The sequence below is a fragment of the Anas acuta genome, chromosome 7 (genome assembly GCF_963932015.1).
Source record: "Anas acuta chromosome 7, bAnaAcu1.1, whole genome shotgun sequence".
Lineage (NCBI taxonomy): Eukaryota > Metazoa > Chordata > Aves > Anseriformes > Anatidae > Anas > Anas acuta.
Window position 1 is genome coordinate 13,041,051 of NC_088985.1, and position 16,767 is coordinate 13,057,817.

The window sequence follows — 16,767 nt, forward strand, 5'->3', positions numbered from 1 at the left end:
CTTCCTTTGCAACAGACAATTCTGCTTGAGAAATGTATTTAGTGTAAAAGCAAAGTTAATGGACAAACACATTCAGAAAACAGAAATCAACTATTTTAAAATGTTCTTCTTCTGTCCCCAAATCTCCTGTCTCCAAAGTGTTACACAGGGCTCTCACTCCTGCTGGTGAGCACCACAGTTGTAAAGAAATCACCAGGACAGCATTTGCATTTCCTCAGTCTGTTTAATTACTTCCACTTCTCCATCAGTCTCAGAACAGACATCGTCACAGGCAAAGCACGATAACCTCTCACTTCAGAATTCACAGTCTACCACGTCAGCATGTTCAGCCCTTTGTCGTATACAAACTTTGCAATTCATTCCTAACTTGATCTGTGATAACTATTCCTTGCTAAAATAAGAATATATAAGAATATAAGAATATATATATAATAAGAATATATAAGAATTTTCATAGAAATGTGTTTTTTTACTCAAACACCACAAAAAAATTGACAAACAAAATAATTATTAGTCATGTTTGTTGTTGTTTGTTTTAAGATGGGTTAAAGGATCGTTAATTTTCCTTCAGAAGTATAAACTAACTATCTGCAAAGTGGGAGACATGACCAAGGCTGTACCAGGAACTTGTGGTGGACTTGGGATCGGAGGTCTAGCTCCACACACCGCCTCATGTCATATGTTAACACTTAGCAGTCAACTCTCAAGACAGTTAACATTTAATTAAGACCCTGCTCAAAATCAATCACATTATAATTTTTGCACATAATGATATTTTTGCACATAATGTTACACAGTGTAACCTATTTCAAACACCTTCCCAACTGAGAAGATCTCAGTGGGCTCATCAGGAGCTCCTATGATGCTTTCTGAACATGAGGCACCACAAACAGTTACTGCCTCCCACAGTGCTGCCACACTCCAGCCAGGTCACTCCAGGACTTTTACCTGCCCAAAAGAGGTTTTTCTGCAGTCTTAAAAAGGAACACATAATGAAAAAAACACTGTGTTTTCACAACCCTAAAGATACTGTGTTTTCCAGTATTCCTGCTTTCCCCGCCCTAGGGAAAGAAACACCCAAAACCCCTTCCTCTTCTCTCACTTCTTCTCTAGCCCCATTTGCTGCATTTACAGGATTCAAAGCTCTTCGGCACATTCCAGTTGTAGGCTGCATAAATAAATAAGAGTAAAAACTTTGGGCAGCTTGGACCATTGCCAGCTTGCCTGGGTAAGTGGACTTTTTGTGGAGCTGGAAGGGTGTTTTTTAGAAGGAGGGAAGAGAAAAAGCACAGCCTAAGAATCTTGGCTCAGCCTGAACATATTTCCTCCTAGCTCTGGCTAAACATCAGCACGAACGGCAGGACGGACAGAGGAGTCTATGTAGAGCTGGGGAGGGAGCCTGCCGTGCTCTCCACCAGAACTACGACAGAGTGTGGAGGCTTTGAAACCATGCTTTTCATCTGGGCGCTGGTGTTTATTGCAGTGCTGCAGGAGCGGGATCTTTTAGGTGAGTGATTCCAAGCTTCTCAAGCAGAAACCGTGGCACGGTGAAAGCCTTTGCATGGGGTGGGTGGGGGAGACATGGAATTGCCACCACTGTGGGTTTTATATGAAGGTGACACAGGTATGTGTCAGAATTCTGTGGGAATATTGTTTTTTAACAGAAAAAAAAAACCTCCAGTGTTGTGCTACTCAAGTCCATCCCGAAGGCATACTGCACTGTTAGAAATTTTTCACTACTCATGGGCGACTATCACTGTATCTTGAGAAAATTACAGCCACATTCACGTGCTGCATCCAGTGCCCTGCAACTCCACAATTACTGCTTTGGAGCCTTAATAGCATGCACACTAATCCACTCAGAAATGAGATCAAAGTTCAAGGTGAATAGAGAAACGTTTTCCTTTCTACAAACCCTTCTTTATAGAGCTGCTGTTAACAGTACTGTATTTTTTTTCTCTACTGCTCTGTATTACTTATTCCTGAGATTTCTGAGACAAATATCACCTCCTTCAAATACCTTAGAAATAAGTATAAACAGACAACTTCTGATAAACTGGCATCTAAGTTTTATTTCATTAACAGCAGGTCTGGCACTAGGCTAACCCGTAATCACATTGCAGCTGATGGTGTGACTGAAAGCTATTCTGTTTAGCTAGTACAAGGTTTATAGTCCCTGTGTTACCACAAACCTGGCTACGCAGCCTGTTTGTATTATGTGTTTTCTGCTAGCTGAGGCCCCTCATCATTTTCCCTCTGCTCAGACTTCTTGACAACATACAATGTTTGTATTTCATGGCAGGGTAGTGAGTTTCCATTACAATCAAAACATTTCCCAAAAAACTGTTAGTCCCTTTTCCCCAAAGTCCCAGTCACCCTTCCTTGCCCTGTTTCCTTCCCATGCAGCTGGTTTTATAACATTTAACAGTGATGAACTGAACTATCAGTCCCAGCAAGGGCACTCTGACTTGTTTTCACCCCATGAAAACTGCTAGAAAACTGGTTTTGTTTATTGCCAAAGAATGTCATTTGGTCTAAGCTGAAATCATTAGCAAGCTTAGGTAAAACTTAGCCAAATAAAATAGTATTTGAATATCAACTGCAGCGGAGACGACTACCCAGTGTTATGCCAGGTGGTAACTACTCAGTTAAGGAATCATTTTCACTGTCCTAGCAGAGTATTTTGTGTAAGATGGAGAAGATTGAAAAAAAAAAAAAAAAAAAAAAGAAAGAAAAAAGAACCCAATCTCAGAACAGCTGTTGCCAAAGAGGCAGAAAGGGGATATTTTCTTGGGAGGTGGGAATCTATGGTCCATGCTGGCCCTGGACCATTTTCTTCAAGTCACACTGAGGAAGGATTTGAACTTGTGTATGTCACAGCCAGGTGAGTATCCTGACTGGCTGACAGCCAGCATCCCTGTTCTCCCTTTGCTACCTTTGAGATGGCGAATCTGACTTTTGATTTCATTACAGATACTTCCCCTGACCGCTCTCCACCACCCCCATGATTCATCCATTGTTTTTTCCTGTTCTGTTTGGCAACAGTTCCTCTTAAAAATGCTTTGAGGATGGCTAAAGTAGAGTTTATGTTTTAATGCAGCCATTAGTAGAAACAATTTCATATTCACAGAGCTCAGACTTCAAACAACTCAAGATGAGGGGCTAGCATGGGTGCCCTTTTGGATTAATCACACACTCTGAGTTAATGGCTGCAACTTTTCATTCCTTGCTGTTGTTGGTAGGTTAGTTTATGGGGTGCTGCTGCTACTCAAACATAGCATTTAACATAGCCAGAGGCACTGGACCATTCGATTCCTGCCCCATTTAAACATGCTTGCATTCTTACAACAAGCTCTGGGCAAATCGTTGTGAGGGTGCAACACTCCAACAGCACAGTCTCTCCCATGTGTTTATTATGCATGGCTGAGAGGTGACCTGGAGTCCTTGGGTAAACAATTATTTGACAATCAGGTAAACAGGCTGGGCCCCATGACATGCTCCATTTAGATGAGCAAACTGAGTACTGAGCATGCTACTGGGGAGAGCAACAGGAGAGCTTCAGGGGAGGCACTGCTGCTCAATACTCCACACTGTGGTGTGATTTGTTTTTAAAAAGCAGAAATCCATTTGGTTTTAACTGTAAGTAAAAGTAAACTAAATATAATGTTTTTTCTTCATTCAGCTAGCATAGTATGACTTTTCAGAACATCTGGCATTTTCTGGAGTGAAAAGGGCTGTTATAAAGGAGATATACAGCAATCCGAGGTTGACTAATGACTAGAAATTTCAGAGAAAAAAAGAATATACACCTTCAGAACAGCCTATTTTTTTCCCAGAACTGACTGCTTGCTTTCTCATAGCAAGTATTTTGGCTCTAAGAGATTAAACTACTGTATTTTGTAACTAAATCCACATTAAAACTTACGAGAGGTACCATCTGAAATCAGACTTACGTGTATATGTGTGTATATATATATATATATTTATTAATAAACCACTGATAGTTTAATCTACACCCCACATCACTTGTATTTTCTGTACTTATGGAAAACTACAGCCATTATCATCTCCAATTCAAAGATAAGTCTTTGTAAACACCCATCTCTGGGCTCCAACAAGGAAGAAGAAAATGTTTGTCACAAAGTGTGCCCAGATGTAGATGTGTTTCTTGAGAACACGAGGCACCTGAATATAGGGGTTCAGTGTAGAAGTGAGCCCTTATACAGATTTTACGTATCTGCAAAACCCTATGTTTTGTTATATTTAGTTAAAAAGATATTTATTGAGTTATCTGGACTCCATGTGTAAATCAAAAGTTATTATCAAACTCCAAGGAAGCCAGGGGTCTGGAAATACAGGACTCCTGCTGTTCATCTGCACCATCTGTATTTATAAATCCAGCTGATCTGCTCTGGGTGAGGCAGTTGTTGGTCTTGGCCATGAATGCTGGGATCTGGTATGCTTGTGTATCTATCACTATTCTACTTCCTGAGCTGTTGCAGTACATGTGAACTGTTTGCCACAGGAGAACACAGCCTTGGTCATATTCCTAGGATTTTTTTATTTTTTTTCATATTTGGACAAAACTACAAGGATTGTCTTTCATTGTACTATCATATTTCTTTCTGCTGCCATAACTTACTCATATGCAAACTACACAGCCACAGAGCTGACTAATAAGTTGCAGGCTCACCTCACACCTCGCTCCCCATGATCATAGCTCCTATTACTACACACAGACCAAAAGCCACATCCTCGTAAATTTGAAGAACTCTTTATCCCCAGATACCACTTGGCCATCTTGATATTTATGGTAGCATCAAATATTCACATATCTCACCTACTCCATTCTCAAACAGGACTTAAGCTCACTCATTTTACATAACTTACATTTTTAACATATGCTTCAACACAGCTCCTCTTCTTCCTAAAACAGCTCATACTCTTCTCCATACACAGGTATCTCCTATGTGGCTGCTAGCTATTCACATCTAACACTTCATCTTAATTTTCAAAACAAACATATATACATACATAAATAATGCATAATAAAGGCAGACTTTTGTTTGCAGCCCAAAACATTGGGGTAGCCTCTCCTATGCTACAGAATGAATTAAGAGTAACCTACCTGCAAATTACATAGGCTCACTTCTCTTTTCACTCGGATTTCCTGTAGTCATTTTCCATTGCAGCAGCAAGCACAAGAAGATATTCCCTGGCTGTTTGTTCAAAAGATCAGCATGTTGGAAACATATTCCAAAACAGCATGGGAACTTTTTATTATCTTCCTTCCTTTAAATAAAAATACACAAAATGTAAGTGTTTCTTACAATGACTAGTACAGTAACACAGAAGAGAAGTAGTTTTTCAAGTAGTACTTTTGCTTCTGGCAAACAGGCATAGCTGATTTTGCTGTGCCTGAAACAAGGAGCATGCTCTGATAGCACACGGTTATCCCTGGCTTTGTATACTCTCAGTCTCCACTGATGTGCAAGTGAGAGCTGCAGATCCTGTGTGAAATGAGAATCACGATAGCAAGAACTTCATCCAAAGGAAATAGTTTCATACAGAAATACATGGCAGCCATCTCCTAACCAACTATGATTTCTGCCAATTCCCACCTCTCATTTTGAGTATTTCACACATGTAAGTGAGGCACGTAAGGACCAGAAGAAGTCACAACATGACACTTCACATGTAAGTTGATGGGCAGACAGGTTAGGAAAGTGGTAGGCTAATATCCTGACCATCTTCACCAATGCAATATATACCACTATGCATGGTATTTCCTTTTTGGTACTTTTCTTTCAGGGAAAAAAGAATTAATTTCAACCATAACTGATTTAGGATCTGAAATAACATTCATAGTGGCATGTTCTATATCTTGATAAACAAAGTATAAACCTGCAAGTTTGGAATCTGACTTTTGATATGGCTATTCAGTTTCCAAATTCAATATTAAAAATAATCATTTTAATGGAAGAGACTTATTTCAGAATGTTCCATTATTATAAGAGGCTCCTGAAAATTTGATACCAGAAGAATCCCTTGGATTTCATACCATTTTTGGATTCTTACGAAGACTTGGTACTCAGAAAGAGGTTTAAGTACACAGGTATACAGTGAATGTATAGATTACAGCTTAATCCCTAATGAGGGATTGAAACTTTGTACACTGTTGAAAAGATTAAAAAAAAATAATAATCAATTCCAGAAGAGCTTTCTATTTTCAATTGCTTGTCCAATATTCCATGCCTACCTTCCATCTCCTATTAAAGATATTCCCCACGTGTGCACTGTATGGAATTTTCAGTGTGGTTCTGCCATAAAAGCTACAGCCTAATAAAGGTGTGTGTACATATACACTTACAAACACACATTTTTGTATATATATATATATATATATACAAAATTTGTTTCTTTGCTTATATATATGTATAAGCAAATATATAACAAATATATGTTTCTTTGCTTATATATATGTATAAGCAAAAAAACAAAATCTGGCAGTTGCCTCCAGAGTGAAGCATAGCAACTTATGACCAAATAAAAGAAGCTAAGAAATTATTCTTTACTTTTTTTTTTTTTCAGTCTTTATTGCAATTACTAAAGACAAGACACCCTTTATTTTTAAGCATGTAGTTTAATCTCTAGGAAGGAGCTCAAACGTGTCTAAATCACAGCTAAGCATTAGGCAGTGTTTTACTATCACAGCCTTTAAGATCTTCTATGTCCAATTACAGATAAGCTCCCAAGCATGTAAGAGCTTGAAGACAACCAGCATTTCCAATACAACACATTCTATCCAGATCAATTAATCTTTGGCACCCTAACAATAAAATTTATTGCAGATTATATTATATATAATACAACTTAAAATGAATTTGGGCACATTGGCGGTAATGAAACTACTAAGTGGCACAGCAAGTTAATCCACTACTTCCATATCTAATTAAGGGTTGACATAATTGGAATGACTCCCCCAAATTAAATATGACTAACAGTCTTGTGTTAAAATGGACTTGGGTCTGAAAGCACCAAATACTGATAGATATTTGCAACTGAACTTTTTCTGTACTCAGCTGCAAGTTATATTCACCATTTTTGTAAACTGTGTGATTTCTTGAACTAACATTTTAAATTCATATACACACTTTAAAGTTGAGTCCAACGCTATATTTAGATAAGGAATAATTTAAGCAAGGATCAGCAGATCCCTTTAGAGGTCCATTGTATTTTTCACCAACTGGTAATGTGATACACCAAATATACTCAAGTTGATGTTTTTTTTTTTACTATTGGAACATAAATCCATTACTATCACCTTCATTTTCTCCTTAAAAAAAAAACAAAACTATCTCACGACTTCATGATATATGCTACAGAAATGAAACAATACTGCTAAACCTAAGGTAGTAAAAACAAGAACACAGACCATAGTATGTTTTCTTCAACAGTTAACAATATTCTCTTTCATTTGCTTTCATCTATCACGTGATTTCAGGTTTCTTTATTTGCCATCTGGTTCCTGTTTCAGACTCATTTGTCTTTCATTTGGCTTGTGGTCCGCTTTGTTTTACATCTCCCTCCCTACTGAGCACAACATGAACTCTCAGTTAACTTTCAAAACCACACTGGTCATAGCATGATGCAAAATGGATTTTATAGAATTTAAGACCAAAAGGGAACATTACGATCACTTAGCTTGACCTTCTCTGTAACACAGCCCAAAGAACCCAACCCAGTAATTTCTACAGCAAGCCTGCAACTTTGGTTTGACCTCTAATGCATCATTAGGTAGGATACTTAGTACAAGTAATGCAGAAGGCACTTCAATTGCTAAACAGATTCATTGGCTTTTAAAAATGTACATCTTAACCTGAATTGTCTTGGTCTAGCTTTCAACCATGTAATGTTTTATCTTTATTTATTTTCTTATCAGGTGTCTTTGTGACGCAGGTATGGGGACAAGAGTTTTCTTATATGTAGCGCTAATGGCCTGGGACTAGATAGAGGGGAGCACAAAAGCTACCCTGTAACAACTTTTATTAGTAAAGGGAAAGTTAACATCACCCTCTGAATCTTGACACTAACCTCAACAAGATGCGCATATCTCTATATATTTGCACAATATATGGACAAATAGACACATATCTGTATACCTAGACAGATCTATAAAGCAAATAATAAACCTATTCAGCCTTTGTATATGCACTTTTATATTCAGTGGAAGAGCAGGTGTATGTGTATATCTAGAATTCAGATACTGGTAGGTAACTATTATACGCAGAAGTTCACACACACAAGAGGAAATGACATAGCCACTTCACCTCCTTCCACTCAATAGGAGACTTCTTGCGTAAGGAGGTCCTGCTTAAACTTCTAGACACAAGAGCACTTCTTGTATCTCCTGATACCCTTAAATCTAACTCAGAGATTCTCAATTTCTCTGCTCCATCTGCTGGTTTCTGACTGCATGACAGTGCAAGGCAGGAGAACTACCCAGCTTCTACGGGCACCATTAACCTAGCATGGAGGGCTTAATCAGAGGAGAAAGGGCACAAGGCACAAAGCATGTCAAAATTTGTAGATGATGGGTAGCATAAATAACAAAAATGTAATTTTCGTATAAAGTAGGGGTCATTTTGCTGTCTTGGATGAGTGAGCCCTTACTCTGGCTGTAAAATAGCCACTTATGTATTAAGTAGTGTGGACTTTAAGAATTGAATGAAGCGTATCACTTGCAGGAAGCATCAAGTGGAAATTTCCAGATGAGGACTTAACTGAAAGGTAACATTCTCTCTAAAATACTGAAATATTGCAACAAATATCTGTCCAAAGTAATCCATTAAGTTTCAAAAGATATATTCAGGACATGGAAATATGTCTCCGAGAAAATAGCCCAAAATGCCATGTTTGTTCTATAAGCATGCATACTTGCTTAGGCTTCCAGAAATTGAAATAACCACACATCTTAAATACGTATTTTATACAGCATACAATGAAAAGTTTAGCTTTAAAAGTTGTTAGCTTTAAAATCGACCATAAAAGTGTTGTTGGGTTGCGCACGTGCTTTGACACATCGGCAAGGAAGAAGTCTAATTAATGTTTGTAAAATGTTTCTTCAGCAGCAAGACGGTAAGGAGAAGGAGGTACCCTAACAGGCCATTACTGTTTTGTTTAGATGGCCTGCAGCCTTCCATTCTTTGCTTCTTTTACAAGATGGCTGCTATTATTATATTGGTAAAGATGCTGCCAGAGGTGGTCAGCACCGAAGTCAGACCGTGTCATTTTCTTTCACCAGTTGCAATACAGAGAAGGGCAACACTCATAAGCAGCATGTGATTCTCTTTGAGCGCATGAAAATTGTTGCTTAGGACGAACTGCCTGACCATAGTGACCCAGTTGCATGCCATATTTTCAAGGGACCGGATGTGTCCTGTGAACCGCCCATCCCACAGATAAAGGCTGTGGGTTAACAAGGTAATAATCAGGTTTCTAGCAGCCAAAGCCTCAGGCCAAAGCTCTGAAAACACAATAAAACTAGAAACTACACTGACCAAAGCACTGGCTGCCCAGCCAGTGGCAGCAATCACGCCCTCCCTCCCAAAGCGCCCTGTTCTGGTGTGGCAGTGAGGGGGCAACCACAGGCACCAGGGCGCCTCCGCTCCTGTGTGAAAGTCACTGACCAGACAGGGAGATGAAGGCCCTCACTGACAGGTTTTCTTCTGGGTCTGCCCCCAGAGAGCTCCGTGTCATGCAATCTGGGAACTAGAAACATTTTGGTTTCTTTGGTTTCAAAACAGATGTCCTCCTAGCTCTTATCGCTCATTCACAACTGCTTTCAGATGTTTCCTGAGACACTGAGGCCTAGACCATCTGTCAGGTTTTTCTCAGTCACAGCATCAGTTCTGGGGTTCTGCTAAGATGTCCTATCAAACCAGGATGAGACATCTCCTCCTCCTTCACCAAGCCCACTGCAGTTTATAAAGCAGCAATGCACCCTCACTACCAGAAAGCCATCTCTTTCTGCACCAGAGGAGAGGGATGAACCACAGCGAAGTACCAAGCACTACACCAAGACCTGCATTTCACGGCAGCTTCTTTCCTGAGTTCTCGTGGTGTACACGCATACACAAAACCGTACAGCGTTTTGCAAACCTCACTGTGAGATGCAACAGCCTTAAACCAGCTTTATATACCTATCCCAGCATGTCCTGCTTTGAATATATCAGTCATACACCGCACTGAACCTCTCCTCCTACGTACACCTGCTTCAAGTAGAAGTCAGGCCTCACAACATGATGTTGCAGTTTGTGTAGTACAGAAAACTCTTTCACACAAAAGGGCTAAGCTAAGGCAAGGAATAAAGCGACATTTTGGGTAAGATCATCATATTTTCTCTGCTTAAAAAAGTCGCTTATAAGATTTCAGGTCCTACATCAGGAAAAAGGTAAAAGGAGTCCCTGCACAGTGCCAACAGGCATGCTCACTGTGCCAGTTTGGAAAGGTCAGAAAGCCTCTGGCTCAGAGTTGGGCAGGACAAACAGTGACTTTTGCTTCTCCAAAGGCAGAGCTCTGGCTTTTCTTTTAAGGACCAGTATGATATAAGATGCATGGTCAGAGAAAAAGAGTGGTCAACACTGACTCGTGCTAGCCAACAGTGACTCTCATGTATTTTCCATTTCTAGGGAAAAACTAAACAAGCCTGTCATGTAACTTACGGCCAGCCACAAACTCCTTAAACAAATGAATACAACCAGTGCTGGCCCTTACCCAAACTTCCTACTCAACCTTGTGATTCAAGGTCCTCCCTTTGACACAATGGGCAACAGTTCAGCATAAGGCCATCAGGCTTGATGCTGAAAGCTAAGGCTGGGAATATTGGAAAGGCAGAAATTGTATTGATTTCCGACAGTAAAACAGCTTGTTGTTGTCCTATTACCAGAACAGCCAGGGTTTGTAGAGAAAGACTGGCCATTGCTTTGTAACATACAATTCTGACATAAAATTTCAGCATTCCCATATCATTCCAACTGTGATGGAAAAAAAAAACAACAAACATGCAAGTAAGTAAAATTTTCTAGAAACGGGATGGTTCACTTGACTACTAAGTTATGAAGTAACAACACTCCCAAAACACAAAAAAGGGGAAAAAAAAAAAAAAAAAGGCAGCTGCAATGCAGCTATCTTTGAATTACATGACATATTTCAAGTCTTTTCTAAGTATTAAACAGATTACAGACAGATTTTCTAAGTATTAAACAGACAGATTACATCTTCATGTTTTTGTCCTAACAGCACCACCTCCTGGTGCAGGAAAAAAAACAAAACAAAACAAAAAACAACAACAAAAAATCTTGCTACAAATAAACAATCAAAAATTCTTTCTAGAACTGTGCCAAACAAATTTTAAAATAATAGCACACGTAGTACATAAAGTCACACTTTACTCCTGTCCTCCTCCCTGCCCTCAAGGACTCCAGCCCACAGTACACCTCTCATCCTATCAGACTGCAATGGCTACAGTTCTTACAAACATGTTTGCTATCTTGTGATACATACCTCCAAAATTCTTGGCACAGACTTGTGATGAAGTCCTGTGTCAGATCCAAATCATGGCTCTCACACAACAGTACCGGAGACAGTACTAGTTCCTCCTCTTCTGTTTTTAAGTGTTTGTTATAACACAAGCTCACCTCTGTCTTTTCTCCATTACAAGCAAGTAACAACAGAATGAGTTGCTGCTGCCTGCACATTGTTACAGCCTCTTCAGGGCTCATGTAAGAATAGGATTTAACAACATCATGCAAATTATGCTATCACTCTAGTGGGTTTTAAAATACTATCACTGTTCCATATGTATTAAAACCGAAAGTTACTGAATGTTGCACAAAAGCTAAGAAGAGAAATTGGCTCCATTAAAGCAGGTACTGCCCTTTTATGGCATACAGCCAGCAGAATTAGATGATCGAAGAGCAAAAAGACATGACTACTGAGAGACAAACACAGGTAACTGTTAGAGATATGTGATTTTGTATACAGCATTGTAAATGAGTGACTTGGTCAGCAAATGGCACTAGCTGTACACACATTTGTTTCCCCTTGTATTGTAACATTAGACTGTTACAGGCAAGCTTCTGCCACAATGGAATCACCAGCTTGGACCCATTCTGGACGTAAGTGGACAAACTCAGCTGCTCATCAAAATTTTACCATGCAAGTTGTTTCTGAAGAAAGTCTAAGAGGAACTGATATGTAAGCGAGATCTTCCCAACACTTAGGGTTTATACTTGTAGAGACAGAGCTGAGTCTATAAACTTACTCTATACAGAAAACAGGTTGTGTGAAACAAAGGCAACAAACAAATAAAAGGACAAATGAAAACAGGTTGTTCCAAACAACTTTGACAATGTATGCATCACCACAAGACATTAACAGCAGTTGGGTACACCTGTATTTACCAGGCAATTTCTACCTGGCACAGAACCCATTTTCTTTAAAAAAAAAAACAAAAAATAAACAAACAAAAAAACCCACGATCTTTAGCATGTCAAATACAACTACACAAGTCAGAAAGGTAAGTATTGTTATTAAAAATTCCTGGTTAATTTAACTGTGGCTGTTTTTCCAGCTGCTGCAGAACCTGTCGATGTGTTACCTGGAACTTTGGGAAGAGAAAGCTGGTGTCATGAACATGATACAATCCATGAACGCTTGGATATTATTGAAGAGGTAAGAGCTACTGCGTTGGTTCCTGGACTATACTAGACCTCTGCCTCAGCCTTTTGACAAAACAAAATAAAGAGGAACCACATTGCTAGCCACTGACCCTTCTTGATTCTATAAGACAAGATTCAAGACAAGATGTGAATTTTGCAGATGACAAAGCTTGACAAAGGAGTTTCTGCTCATTTCTGCAGACACTCAGAACAATAAATGAACTGTCACTGGGATTATAGGAAAGCTGAAATGTTTACATGTTTGTCCCCAGTGTCTTAAACATCCACAAGATATGCGTCCAGTGCTAACTACTCCCAGCTGGGTATCTGCCAAACCACATTCTGTTGGTTCTCAAATGGCCATGTTAACTTCCTCCAGCTCTAGCCTTAACCCTCTTCTTTCCACCCCATCAGCTCCTCTCATCCTCCTTGAAATTTTTTTTTTTTGTGGATATGATGGTGGCTGAGAAATAAGAAAGAATTAAAACTAAATTCATACAAAGCTCATTCTAAGAAGTCAAATTATGGGTGACAGAGGTGCTACAACTTGTCATGCAAAACCAAATTCTAGTACTTTGTGCCGCTAGAGGACAGTATAACGTAAGAAATACTTAAAACTGCAACACACAATATAAATGAAATTAGCTATTAGTAGAACAGGACAGTAGATTTGCTCTTGCACTAACACATTTGGTAAGATTCTTTCCACTTGACCCTCTGACTACCCCCTTTTCCATTTGCCTCCCTCGTTTTCATTAGAAGGTAATGAAAACAGTCGAGCATCTAGAATCAGAAGTCAAGTCACTCCTCAATATCATCAGTGAGACCGCATCAAATATTCCCATTGCTCCAGGAACCCCACTTATGGACATTTTTGATGGTAAGTATCTAGTGGGATATAACCTTTAGTCGATAACACTGTTGCACATGCTATTGCCAAATACCTCATCCTTTTTCCACACCAGATGTGAAGAAATTTATTGACTCAATTCAGCATAGCTAAGGCCTTGGCTGAAATACTGGGTCCAGTTTTGGACACTGTTACAGCCACCACTAAAGAGAGGAAAAGAAAATTAATTAATAAACCAACCAGCTAAGGAGCTAGATACATGAGGTACACAGAGAGGTTGATAAATTAGGGATGTTTAATCTACAGAAGACTGAAGTAGCCCACTGGAATAACACTGCTGCAAAGACAAAAGCTGTATTTTTTTCACCACTACAAAAGTGAATAAAACCAAAAAAAATGCAACAAAATAATTCCAGAAAAACACAACACACAAATTTTCTTGCAAGACCAATGAACCTCTGGAATTACATGGCTGTAGTTTCTCCAGCACTGGAAATGTTAAAGAAGCATGTAGGAAGGAACAGGTATGTAGTTCAGGATCCCTTAGAACAGCAGGATGGACTAAGGAATCGCATGACTTGAGTTTAATCATCCTGTGATTCTTTAGTTTCATGTGTGACATAAATGAAACAACTAACAAGGCAACGAAAAACAAAAAAGTTAGTGGAAATATTATAGTTTTAGTATCTTAAATCTAGTTGCCACTAATGCAAAATATGCTCCTAGATAAACGTTTTGGGCATAAATTAAACAACAACAAATAACTTGGATATCTATCCTGCCCATCGTCTTATAACACTCAGTCCTCTTCAGTCCTTGCCCGACTGTCAATAAATCATTTAACAAAGTGAGACACACTGCTGGTGGAGAACAAACCTCTTGAGGAGAGACTTGAGCATCCTGCAGTGATGCTCCTGAAGTTGGTTTTGTCAGTTTTTTGATACAGCTGTACTTTTATGTACATACACATACGCACACAGTACAGAGCACTTCTGTGATGTAAGGCAGGCAGAAAGAAGACAGTACTAGAGTTTTATGTTGGTTTTTAGTTCTTCTTGCAGTTGGCTGTAGAGATCTGGGCACCATGACTGTACAGATAGAATTTCTATGTCCTCACTGACTTAGTTATTCATTGAATTTTCCAGAACTCTGTTAAGGGCAGTTAATAGGTAACAATTAAGTTATGCCCCTGCAGTGATCATTTATTTTAAAAAAGTATCTTTGTATCATTTATTTTAAAAAGTATCGCAGTAAAGCGTTACAGTGGATTTAGAATGCAAATCCTAAATCAACTTCTACGTATTTACAGCACCTCTACAATAAGTACCACTCAGATGGAAGTTGCATTAACTGCCAACTGGTCCAAGAATTGCAGAGCTGTAGCACCTTCCTTCTGTGGTTTGATGAATCAAACTGAGAATTCCTCACTGTAAAGTAACGGGCATCATATTTTCAATGATGTTTGCCTGGAAAGATTGATCCTGATCTTATAACCAAGCATAATTACATCAAATCTTCTTTATACAGATGCCAGCTGAACACATCAGAGACAGAAGACAGCTGAATGTAACAGTATGGTTGTTATAAACAGTTGCACTTTTGTTCGTTTAAAAAGCTTTCTTATGTTTCCAGAATTTGAGCAGAGATGAACAATTCTGAGCAGTCGTTATCCTTCCGTGTTTTTGTGCTTTTTAATAAAAAAGGTGTTTGCTTTTAGACATCGTTTCAAAGCTTTGTATTTTAAAACTGCATTTCAAATACAGCATTGTCAGTAAGAAAAGAAGATGAGATGGAATCCTGGACTAAACCACAGCTAACAAACTTCCCTTAATTCAAAATGATATTCCTGGCAAAAAAAGTAAGCCCTTGCTATCAGTACAAATCAATGAAGCAACACTTTTAGCTGCAATGTCCTCTCAAGACACAGTTAGATTGTCTGACAAGAAAGCACATACAGTAGTCTGGCTTTGGGCATTGTCACATTACTGCCATTGATTGAAATAAGAGTTCTGGTTGCACATCCTATAAAGAATTTGTAGTTAAAATGCACAGTCAACTTATTCCGATGGCTTTACACTCCTCCACCTCACCTGCTGTGGTGACAATGCAATCTCAAATTAATTCCAACATCCATCTCCCTCCTCATCTCAGGAGGAAGAGGAAAAAATAGAAAGGAAATCGCCGATATTTTATCTTCAATACACAGACAATCAATATGAAAATTAAAAAATACAACAAAACATAGGGGAGCTGAAGAGTTTCAGAAAAAAAAAAAAAGTATATATTTCATTTCCTTCAAAGAAGGATGTTTCAAGCCCCCTCCTATTTACCTGTTCATATCACAATATCACATAATCTTTGCTCCCCACAAATGTGTTTTTTTTTTTAACTCTATGTATTGTTTCAAGCTTACGTTCACAAGATCTGAATTTTTCCATGACAAACAAAAACAGAACTTCCTCTAGGAAAAAAGGCCTGTGTGACCTTTAGAGAATGGGGTGTGTGTGGGCATGTGTGTGTAATAAGAGAAGGAGTTTGCACATTCTTGATTAATAAGTAATCTCTTTTCACTGACCTAGCCCTATGCCTCTTCACCCTTGTACTTTTTTGTTATTAACATTTCTATTTTGAGAATGGCAAGCTGAAGATGTCATTCATCCTAGCAGAGAACAAAAATCAGAGTTCCAGGAGTCAGAGAAGAGATTCCAACATGCACAACAAAAATAATAAGAAATAGCTACAGATTACACATATCTTGAACAGAAAATTGCTCAGCAAACATGTGAGTAAAGTCCTGAACTTTTGTCAGCACACAATGTCTGAATAATTCTGTGGATACAAACAGAAAATGTCTATGGAAAAACTAAAATTCATAAAGCAAGTCCTCACTCCCATGTAGATCAACATGAACAACAAAAAGCATAGTCTGCAACGTTAGAAGATAGACAGCTTTAATTTTATAATCTCTTTTTAGATACATATATTTAAGGCACAATCCAAAACCTTACAAACATTAACTACAGAATGTTTACTATTGTCAATTTTGCTGCTTCCTTGTGACAGTTGCCTTAGTGAGAATGAAATGTGGAACACATCTTCCTCATAAACAAAAAATCAAGCCAAGAAAACAGAACTCACCAAAACCTCTTTACAACAGTCTTTTTTAGACAAAAAACTTGAGGCCTGTTCTCTCCA

At 38.7% G+C, this 16,767-nt stretch overlaps 1 protein-coding gene across 3 annotated transcripts; it reads left to right on the forward strand.

Moving 5' to 3' along the window:
- The first annotated feature begins 1,069 nt into the window (after positions 1-1,069).
- Positions 1,070-15,288, forward strand: PLAC9 (placenta associated 9). 3 transcript variants are annotated; one of them, XM_068688519.1, is made up of 5 exons: positions 1,070-1,228; positions 1,333-1,507; positions 12,635-12,735; positions 13,482-13,602; positions 14,882-15,093. In XM_068688519.1, the coding sequence occupies exons 2-5, from the start codon at positions 1,450-1,452 to the stop codon at positions 14,893-14,895; spliced, it is 294 nt and encodes a 97-aa protein (XP_068544620.1). In that variant the 5' UTR covers positions 1,070-1,228; positions 1,333-1,449; the 3' UTR covers positions 14,896-15,093. The 3 variants fall into 3 exon arrangements, with proteins under 3 accessions (XP_068544620.1, XP_068544622.1, XP_068544621.1); XM_068688521.1 differs by lacking the exon at positions 14,882-15,093 and adding an exon at positions 15,100-15,288 and having other exon boundaries at positions 1,071-1,228; XM_068688520.1 differs by having other exon boundaries at positions 1,107-1,507.
- The last annotated feature ends 1,479 nt before the right edge of the window (positions 15,289-16,767 follow it).

Excerpts from the sequence above, each read along its gene's own strand:
- PLAC9 (XM_068688519.1), top strand. The coding sequence starts at position 1,450 with ATGCTTTTCATCTGGGCGCTGGTGTTTATTGCAGTGCTGCAGGAGCGG. Across the intron at positions 1,508-12,634 it reads GCAGGAGCGGGATCTTTTAG|CTGCTGCAGAACCTGTCGAT; the intron begins GTGAGTGATTCC and ends CTGTTTTTCCAG. Across the intron at positions 12,736-13,481 it reads GCTTGGATATTATTGAAGAG|AAGGTAATGAAAACAGTCGA; the intron begins GTAAGAGCTACT and ends CGTTTTCATTAG.